Source organism: Stenella coeruleoalba (assembly GCF_951394435.1).
Source record: "Stenella coeruleoalba genome assembly, chromosome: 13".
NCBI classification, from domain to species: domain Eukaryota; kingdom Metazoa; phylum Chordata; class Mammalia; order Artiodactyla; family Delphinidae; genus Stenella; species Stenella coeruleoalba.
In genome coordinates this window covers 26,176,131-26,185,746 of record NC_137159.1, presented here as the reverse complement: position 1 = coordinate 26,185,746, position 9,616 = coordinate 26,176,131, and the positions used below count along the sequence as shown (strand labels likewise).

At 45.9% G+C, this 9,616-nt stretch overlaps 1 protein-coding gene across 9 annotated transcripts in view; it reads right to left on the bottom strand.

Moving 5' to 3' along the window:
* Positions 1–270: 270 nt before the first annotated feature.
* The window catches only part of SLC4A5 (solute carrier family 4 member 5), a 132,270-nt gene continuing 122,924 nt past the window's right edge, over positions 271–9,616 (bottom strand). For 8 of the 9 annotated variants that reach the window (XM_079940305.1, XM_079940309.1, XM_079940304.1 and 5 more), the window contains 5 exons: positions 9,357–9,530; positions 6,932–7,081; positions 5,148–5,232; positions 4,014–4,081; positions 2,217–2,355 (listed from right to left, as the gene is read on the bottom strand). In XM_079940305.1, coding sequence (XP_079796431.1) covers positions 4,047–4,081; positions 5,148–5,232; positions 6,932–7,081; positions 9,357–9,530 — 444 coding nt within the window. In that variant the 3' untranslated portion in view covers positions 2,217–2,355; positions 4,014–4,046. Of the gene's footprint in view, positions 2,356–4,013; positions 4,082–5,147; positions 5,233–6,931; positions 7,082–9,356; positions 9,531–9,616 lie in introns of all 9 variants that reach the window. The other variant, XM_079940312.1, reaches the window with a different exon arrangement.

Genomic DNA, 9,616 nt, shown 5'->3' with positions numbered 1-9,616 from the left:
GGTGAGTGGGGGCTACTCTTCATTGCAGTGCGTGGGCTTCTCATTGCGGTGGCTTCTCTTGTTGTGGAGCACGGGCTCTAGAGCACAGGCTCAGTAGTTGTGGCACACGGGCTTAGTTGCTCCGCAGCATGTGGGATCGTCCCTGACCAGGTATCGAACCCATGTCCCCTGCATTGGCAGGTGGACTCTCAACTACTGCGCCACCAGGGAAGCCCGTCGCCTTTACGCTTTTGATAGTTTTCTGGAGATGAAGAGGGGTGATAGTTGCTAGAGATATTTTTGCAAGTGAGGTGTAGTTCCTGTACATCAGCCATGCGTGCTGACTCACCCAAATTATTAAACATGGAGCGAGACGAGCAGACAGGATTAAGTTTTATTGAACTGTAGTTACAAGTTATTGTTACTGCATGGAGAAGTACCAATATGTCAACCTATTAAAAGCTATGGAAATTAAAATGTTCATGTGTATGTGTGTGTGTGTGTGTGTGTGTGCGTGTGCGTACAAAATGCAAATGACAGGCAATGTGAAAATTACGGTGATCAGTTTACAACAACAAAAAATTAACATTCTAGTTTTCCAGCTTGTTTGATTAATCAAGCACATTTACTCCTGAATCCACATTTCTACAATTCAATTTGGACAAAATGCTATTGGAAATCAGCCAGTTTTTAAAACTGAAATGTTAAGGGTAGATTGTTAGCTCTCCCAAAATTGGTGCAGATGAAGACAAAGAATTTATACTTAAGCTCAGGCAATGGTTCTGGATTAGTGAGCAGCTAATTAATTCTGCTGCTCTCAGTAGAAGTGGTGGAGGTTTAGAGCTTTACCTCATGGCAGTATCCTTGGAAGGGCATTCTGAGATTTAATTTAATAAACACTGAGAGCTTTCTATGGACCAGGCACTGTACTGGGTCTGGGGATTATAGAGGCAATTAACTGTCCCTGTACTCAAGGTGGTTAATGATCTAGTGTCATTTGTCTTTAAAAAATAGAAAGGGATAAAGAAAAAGCACCTGCATTTGTCATCTTGGGTAAATGTGGTAACCGTAACCAAAGTGATTTACTCAAGATTCAAATCCACAGTTTTTTTGGAGAAGGTAAATGTCAGATGCCTTGTGGCTATTAGGCACACAGTAGGTGGTAAATAAACATGGTTGGTGTTTGTTAAATGTGACTTGAAGATAAGAAGACTGATCTTAAGTTTCATGAGGAAAAGAGTTTGCTTCACTATTAACGGGTTTTAAATCTACCCAATTTGTTTCTAATTATTCCTTTAAAGTACTAGTCTGACTAGTATTGCAGAGTTTTAATCTTCTAAAATTTCACATGAGCCCTGCCTAATATGCAATATTAATGTGAATGCAAGTTTGACTTTGGGAATCAGGCCATTGAAAACTTTCAGGAAAGACCTACCCAAATGCATAATGAAATGTGATTCTGGGCTTTAAAAACCAGTGATACTAATTTAAAGGATCATTTTGTTGATTTGCCATGTGATTTGAGGTTTCATTTTAACAGGAACTATTTTGTTTTTAAAATATCCACTCAAACATGTTGGTTCTTTCATTACCAGACTTTTAGAAATAGCTTTCAATCTGGAAAAGCCCCAGTCACACTTCTGTGCTGGAACAAGACTCATAATGCAGATAGTTCAAACTTGTCATATGACCCTTAGAAAACTGAATTGGATGGAGAGATAAGAGGTCCTTTTTAGCATTTCTTAATATGCAAAATTGCAAAACAAATTTTCCAACCTTGGTCTATTAAAGTATGAGTATTTTAAGTTGTTTTAAGACCATCTAGATCATTTAAAATCTCAGCTTTTAAAAAAAAATCTTAACTGATATTTGTTTTAAATAAAAATTGAGTAGTGCCCCTTTATCTTAGCTACAGTTTTGAGAGAAAGCATTTTTTCATTTCAAAAGAAATGTTATAATTTCTATGCTGGACTGCATTTTAAAATAAGGTGTAACATTTAGCTTTAGTTATTTTCATAACTACAGAGGGAAGTAGAGGGCTTTGCATATAAGTAGTACTTTTCATCAGCAGCTCTCCAGTTTTCTATCAAGCAGAATGACTCCCTCTGTTTGGTAAATAAGGAAACAGGTTTGGAAAAGTGAAGGGTTTTGGCCCAGACCCTCACAGTGAAGACTAAACAAGGCCCTCACTCTGTGCCCCGTCCGTCCTCCTAGAGGGTGGTCTCGCTGTCAGCTTCTCTTCCATATCTTTCCATGTCTGTGAAGTCACAGTCTGGCTCCATCTCTATCTTCACCTGTGGCACCATGAAGACTGGGCTCTGTGAGTAGCTGAAGGCAGGTGAAGCTGGACAGGAGATTTTGAAGTGCAGGGTGATGCTGAATGAGAAAAAGAAGAGGGAAGAATGATTTATCTAGGATTTGGTATTTTTTAATGCTATCCCCCAGAACAGGGTTCTAGTGCAAATAGTTCTGTCTTTGCTTTTGAACTCTTAACACATCATAGGAACTAGCAGTATCCTATCTGCTTGGCCTTCAGCTGTCTCAATGACTGGTCTCACTCTTTTTCGACCTATTTATCACATTGCTGCCAAAGTGAACTTTTTGGATCATGAACCTGACTGTGGTTCCCCACTGTTCAAAGGACAGAATTCAAGCTCCTTAGCCTGGTGAGACAAGAGCCTTCTTTGCTCAAACTTCTGCCTGCTTGCTGTTAAACCAGCTCATGTTGCTGAGTTTTTTCCTCACTGAAATGGAATCCTGCTATTTAGTTGTCTTTACTTCTAGGTACTCTCACAGATTCAGTAAAACACCAGCATAGTTGGGAGGTGCCGTCACTAGTCACGAAGTTGTCTGCATTTCTGGCCTTGTCCCCTGCTTTGTGTACTTTAACAGGTTTTTGGAAGTGTCCTGTCCTGGACCAAATTCTCTCTCCATTAACTGAAATTAGAGCATTAAGAGGTTTCATTTTGTGTAGGCTACCTTAAAATGAAAGTAAGATAGACAGTGCTTTTCTCTTAACACATGTATTTATAAAGATCTGTGGCATTAAGGGCATAGGAGCCCTGACTGGGGAGGGGGGATGAGAAGGCAGGCAGAGATGTCATTTGGACATGCGACACAGTAGTGCTGCTTAGGGAGGCTTATTACCCTGGTGATAAATCTCTTCTCATCCTGGCAATGTGATAACAGCTTTGACATATAGCTCAGAAGATCCTGTACATGTTTCCTAAAATCTCTCAGGTGAGTCCCATCTCCGTCTGCAGCCAGCTACCTCTAGTCCTGGGATAGCCCGTGCTTTCACTGTCAGATGTAGCACAGTGATTCTTGTCCAGCTTAGGGCACACTGTAGGAGTGGGACTGCCCCCACCATCTTCCCTAGTAATGACTGAGGCAGACTTTCTTGCCTCTGAATTCCTCTTTTCTATTTTTGATCCCCCCTTGTTTTCAGTCATCAAGTAGCCCCACCTTTTTTGAGGGTGGCTTCTCATTAAGGACAGCAAGGAATCACATGGCTGGCATCGGAGTTCCTGGAACCTGGGCCTTGAATCCTTTCTTGACTGTTTTTTATCTCCACTTGATCATTGATATCTAGTTAGCTTTCCTTGATACCCTTTCTGACCTTTGCATAGTAACCATGCTGCTGTTTTACTCCACAGAGTATTAGAGTGCTTGGTGTTTTGATCTTTAGAGTTCATTCATCCTGGCTTTTAATAATAAATACTTAAATCACGTCTAGTTTCTGTTTTCCTTTTTCAATATTTACTTTCAGTTTTCATTCTGCTTAATATTTTGTAATAATTTCCTTTTCTAAAGTTCAGTACCTTTGTGTGGTATAATCATATTATGTCAATAAGAGGACAGATTTGTTACTTGACACCCAATAATCAGCTCTGTACCTTTGTGTCCTGTGGTGGACCAGCAAAGGCCTTTTACTGAGACACTGGTTAGCCCGGGAAATCCTAGTCCCTCCGCTTTCAAAGCCATTGCTTAGGCTCTTATCTAACACTCAGAGAGTCTTATCTCATGGCTGTTACCTTCGGTCGAGTTCTGAGTCACTGAAGGAGGAATCAGAGTGAGTAACTCCAACTGGAAGATCTTTGTCCTGGCAGGAAAATCAAAGCGTCAGACGTGGAACAGCTTTGTGAACTATTCTGGAGAATATACCCTCTTTCTACAGTGCTCCCCTCACCCATTTCTTCTCCTTTCTATTCTCTAACCCCGTGGCCAGTACCACACGAGAGGAATACAGGGGCCTCACAGAGATGGGTGGCTTCTGGTTCAATTATTCCTTCACCCAGAGGTGGGTGAGAGGCACGGTGAGGGCCAGGGAAGAATGAAGAAAGGTGATGGAGGTATACAAATGAGAAGGGGGAAGGGCATGAGAAATTCAAAAGGAGGAGGTACTTCTGGAGGAGAATGTAATGGGAAGCCCTTCCTTGAAGGGCCCTTGTGGGGGCTGGCCGGATCCCCAGTATGGGCCTTTGGGGAAAGCGGCAAGCCCTTAGGAGCGCCAGGGTCAGGACCCATGTTGGCATCTTTCAGACTACTCCCAGGATAGACTGTGTTGTCTTGATGACCGGACTATCCACCAATAGGAAGCTGAGGCTGGAAGCGGGTAAAGGCAGCAATAAAATCCCCCGAGGTCTTCATAAGCCACATCTGATCCTTCCCAGGCAGGTTCCCTTTTCAACATGTGGAAGGTGCTTGTGAATCAGGCACATACAGAATCACAGCCCAACCACTAGGACCTTGACTAATTTATAATCCCAGTGTGATGCTACTTGTTTTCCTAAAGGGGACAACTCAGCTTGGCTTTGAGCTCTCAATCATTTCAGTAACCACTGGCACACATGAGAGGCTCAGCAGGTCATGCAAGAGGGGGCGAGGTGGTACCACAGGCACCTGAGGGCACTAGGGGTAAGGAGGGAAAGAGGGGGTTTGCCTAAACTAATGAAGATTGATCACCGAAGTCTACATGGTTTGATTTGGGGCTTCCATATGGTTGGAGTTCCAGTTCCTGTAGCCCAGTTCTTTTTGAACTCTGCCTAGCACAGGAGTCCTTTAGTATCTAAGACCAATAGACCTGAGTTAGAGACGAAAGTTCCTTGAGGAAGAGGTGGAGGATTAGTAGTAAGTAGGAAGGGAGAGACACCGTGTGCTTTACTTACTGGCAACGCAGTGGATACCGTTTTTGGGATCTGATTGGACACTTTCCATGGGAATCTTTATAACTGAGGGAGGAGGGAACTGGGGCTGGAGAGAAACAGTGGGAAAAGCTGATAAATACCACCAATACGACAGTGTTGGCTTTCTTGCCAAGATGGAAAATACACGCGTCCACAGTGTGCAAACCACCATCCTCTTCATATCCAGACTAGACAGTGGGTGCTGCAATGACCCTGGGGCCCACTGAGGACACTAGAAAGGACAGAACTCTTGTAGGAATGTTACTCTTCAGAACAGTTTCAACTGTCGTGGTAACCAGTCACTTGGGAGTGAACCTCACACAGTAGCTGAAGACGTGTATAAAATGAATTTATGTAAATTGAATCCCGTTTTTCCATCGAATATATCATATAAACCAGAGATGCTTTTTCCCACCCCTGAAATAGTTCCTGGCCTGTGGTAGCCACTGAAATATTTATTGAATGAATCAGTGAAAGAATAATACTTGTCTTTCAAAGGCACTTAGACTCTCAGTTTCTTTGTTCTCAGAACCTAACTTTGCAAATCATCTAAGTCATCAACAAGGGGGAGTTCCCTGGTGGCCTTGCGGTTAGGATTCTGGGCTTTCACTGCTGTGGCCCGGGTTCAATTCCCTGGTCAGGGAACTGAGATCCTGCAAGCTGTGCGGCACGGCCAAAAAAAATCATCAATGAAAAACATGTGAATGGGGGTTATGGGCCTCTTATGTTCTGGGAAGAGGACAGTAATTGAGGGCCAGGGGAATTTTGGCCTATCACTACCATCAGAAGATGGTTTAATCGTCACCAATCAGTCAGCAAGGGCTTGCCTCTGAGCAGCTTTGATCTGCACAGGCAAGATTGCTAGGCGAACAGTTCACGGTGGAGGCAGGGATGTGGGTTTGGGTCAAATTGGGAGAATGGGAGCCAGGCATGGTGTTAGGAAGGACATGCGCAGCTTAGTATGTTGGAAATGATCAGATTCAAAGTCGGAATGGTTTTCTTAGTTCCCTCCTAGACATTTAGCCTATACGTCCATCTTGGGTGAGTCACTTCCCTTCTGGGGGACAGTTTCATCATCTGTAATGAACACTTGAACTAGACAGTCTTCTTCACTAACATTTTGTGATTTACTATAAGTTCTGGACTGGCTTCTTGTCTGTTGACTCCCTGAGTGTTTTGGGGTGAGATGGGGAGGAAGCATGGGAGAAGAGAGGGGCAGATGGGACAACTGAGACTGAGTGGTCCCAGGCATCTGGGGAATGTAGTCACCCTCCTTTCAGGAGGCCACGTGCGTCTTCCCCCACCTCTCTGCCCAGGACCCTATGGACAGGCCCAAGCAAGGCTTGTCCCCCGTCCTCCCACTTGCCCAGGAGTCCAGTCTACTAATGAGTCCCTATCAGACCCCTCCCCCTGGGCCTGCTCTGTTCTTTGGAGGTCAGTCCTCATAACCTCCTCCATGATGGAGCCAAGTCTTCTGCCCTGTCCCCTCAGGGACCTACAGTGCTGTTGTAATGGCCCCAAGAGCCCACAGGAATGGGGGAAAATAGGCATGGCCAACTGACTTTTTCCTGGATGAGAGGGCTCTTCACTCTGGCCCACGCTCAGGGTATTCACATGAATAGACGCGATCTCAGCACACCAGACTGACGCGGGGCCCAGGCAGTCGCTCCCGGCTACCTGAGAAGCCTCCCCACCCTGGCCATGGCAGAGGTGGAGGGAGGGTCTCTTGATCCCTCCCATCAGCCCAGGCCTCACATCCTCCCCACCTCCTCTTCACTGTGCTCATGGGCCCCTTTCCTTTTCTTCTTATCTGCCTCCTTTTTCTCCTTCTCTGGAAGGATGTTGTCAATCCAGGCCAGATCATGCTGGGAGAAGATGAGGTCCAGAAGCCTTCGAACGATGATGAGGCCCAGGATCTGTGGTGAGAGTTCAGAGAAAACCATGGGCTCAAGACCCCGAACTTGGGCACAATTCATTTTCTCCCTCAGTCAGCTATGTTCAGGGACTTTTTCTGGTATCTTTGGAACATTCTCAAAGCTCCCCCAAACCATTGTTCACCTCCCACCCATCTTGGTTCCTCTCATCCAGCCTCTCCTCAGTTGAGTGGCGATGCCTACCAGTGACCCAGATGCACAGAGCCTGTGACAGCTGTGGGGGGGGAGCCAGATGGGGCCCGTGGGTGGAGAACTACAGTTATTCTTTAAATTAGTGGTTCTCAGACTTGAGCTTAGATCAAATCACCTGGCAGGCTGTTAATACCCACACTGCTAGGTGCTGGGTGAGTTTCTGACTCAGAAAGTCTGGGGTGGGGCCTGAGATTTGCATCTCTAACAAGATTGCCTGGAGATGTTGATGCCGCTGATTCAGGGATTACACTTTGAGACCAACTGTCCCCGTGCCCCCATTTCTGAGAGCTGCCAATGTCTCTGCTAACAAACTGAATAAAGTATACTGGCATATCTAGAATTTTTAAAGGAAAGTCTAGAAAGTTTGGTTCTGTTCAGGATAAACAAAGGCAAAACACGTGCTCTTTGGAGAAGATTAAACACTGACTTTTAATAGATGCAATGGGTCCAAGTAGCTAGTTATGAATATTGTCCTTTCACCACCAAGAACTAGCCATTAGATGAGGTCAGGGAGAACAACATCCAGCGGGATTTAACACTGGGTCCTCACTGACCCTGTGTCTTGGAAGCAAGCAGAGCTCGGGAGTTGGTCAGACCTGGTTTTTAAAATTCCTGGCTCTGAAAACAGAGCATGTTGCTAGGGGCAGAGGTAGGAAGAAGGGCTGTCTACATAGGGACAACACAGAATTTTAGAGGTGATGGAACTGTTCTGTATCATGACTGTGGTGGCGTAATCGCTACTCTGTGTTTTTTCAGAACTCATAGAACAGCAGAGTCCATTTTACTGCATGTAAATTAAAAAATATCAATATGGGGGAAGGTGTGAATCTTGGCTCTGCTCCTTCCTGGTTGTGTGGCTTGAGTCACTCACACATGCTCTCTGAGCCTCAGTTTTCCAGTCTGTAAAATGGTAGTTCTTTAGGGAAGGTGTGGACTAAATGAAATAGCACTCAGTCCATGCCAATTGTGACGATCCTTTCCCCTCCTCACCTCTGAAACCCATGAGGGCCCTGTTGGGGAGGATCCATTTCACTTTCCCTGGAGTGGTGGTTTTCAACCTTGGCTGGACATTTATGCTTACCTGTAGACTTACTATAAATACCAATGCCTGGGTTTCTCTAAGAGATTCTGAGTTCATTGATTTGCGCTGAGGCCTGGGTGCATGTGCTTTTAAAAAGCTCCCAAGTGACTCTTATGAGCGCAGGGTCAAGAATCACTGACTCAGAATCCTGCCAGGATATTTCAGATCCTACTTTGTGTCCTCACTTTGGTCCCGAATCCAGCCCTGCAGGCTTTAGGGCCCACCTAGGGCTTCCCCCCAAGCATTAGCCCACAGTCCCCCCTCCCATTCCCCATGCCCCAACAGGGGCAGCGGCCACTGCCCTCCATGGGCGATCTAGATGCCAGATGCAACATGTTGTTGGCTTTTCTTTTCACTTTTAATTTTGGAATAATTTCAAACTTACACACAATTTCAAGAATAGTCAAAGAATGCTCACATACTTGCCCCAGCTTCTCCAAACAATGACATGTTAATGACGTTGGACTCTGAAGTTCTAAATCTCTATTTCTAGCTCTCCCCATCCCATCCCCCCATTTATCTTTTCAAATTCAGTTATATTGAAGGGTGAAGAATTATATTTAGTGTAGATCTACTTCCGCACTTGGTTTGAATTTTGGCAGTGGGGAACTCAGTCTCCTTGTTGAATTTGCCCAGCTTCTCCATCGCACTCCAGAGTTGGGAAAGTTGGTTGGCTTTTGCATTCTCACTGAGCCGCCCTGACCTGAGCTGGGTGGAGGCGGGCGTGTGGGCTGTCACTACAGCATCCACCTACCACATACAACTTCCCTCCCCGTCTCTCCTCTGCATTCCACCACACCCCCGCCCCCCAGCTCTACTTGGCCTGGAGTCACAACCCAAATCTCGAATCTCGATCTGTGCCTGCCTTTGTGACCCTGAGAGAATCAGGCCACTGTGGAGAAGAAGGCTAGGGTGGGTCTCCCCCTGGACACCTTCCCCATCTGAACCTGCTGAACACGAGGGGGAAGACTGCGCTCATCTTACCATGACTGGGAAGATGATGGCGGCCACCGTAGACTTGAGGATCCAGAGCACAGCCAAGCACAGTATCTGCACCAGGGTGAAGAGGTGGATCCGGCGCAGGGGCACGTGCCGCAGGAAGGCATGGTCCGGCTGGTGCTTGGCCGGCATCAGGAAGAGTTTGCAGCGATCCCAGAACTGGTGAGGACAGGGGAAGACTCAGCCAGGCCGTGGGGACCCTGGTGGCCCCTCTGGGGGCTTGGGTCTGGTGAAATGGGTGCTGC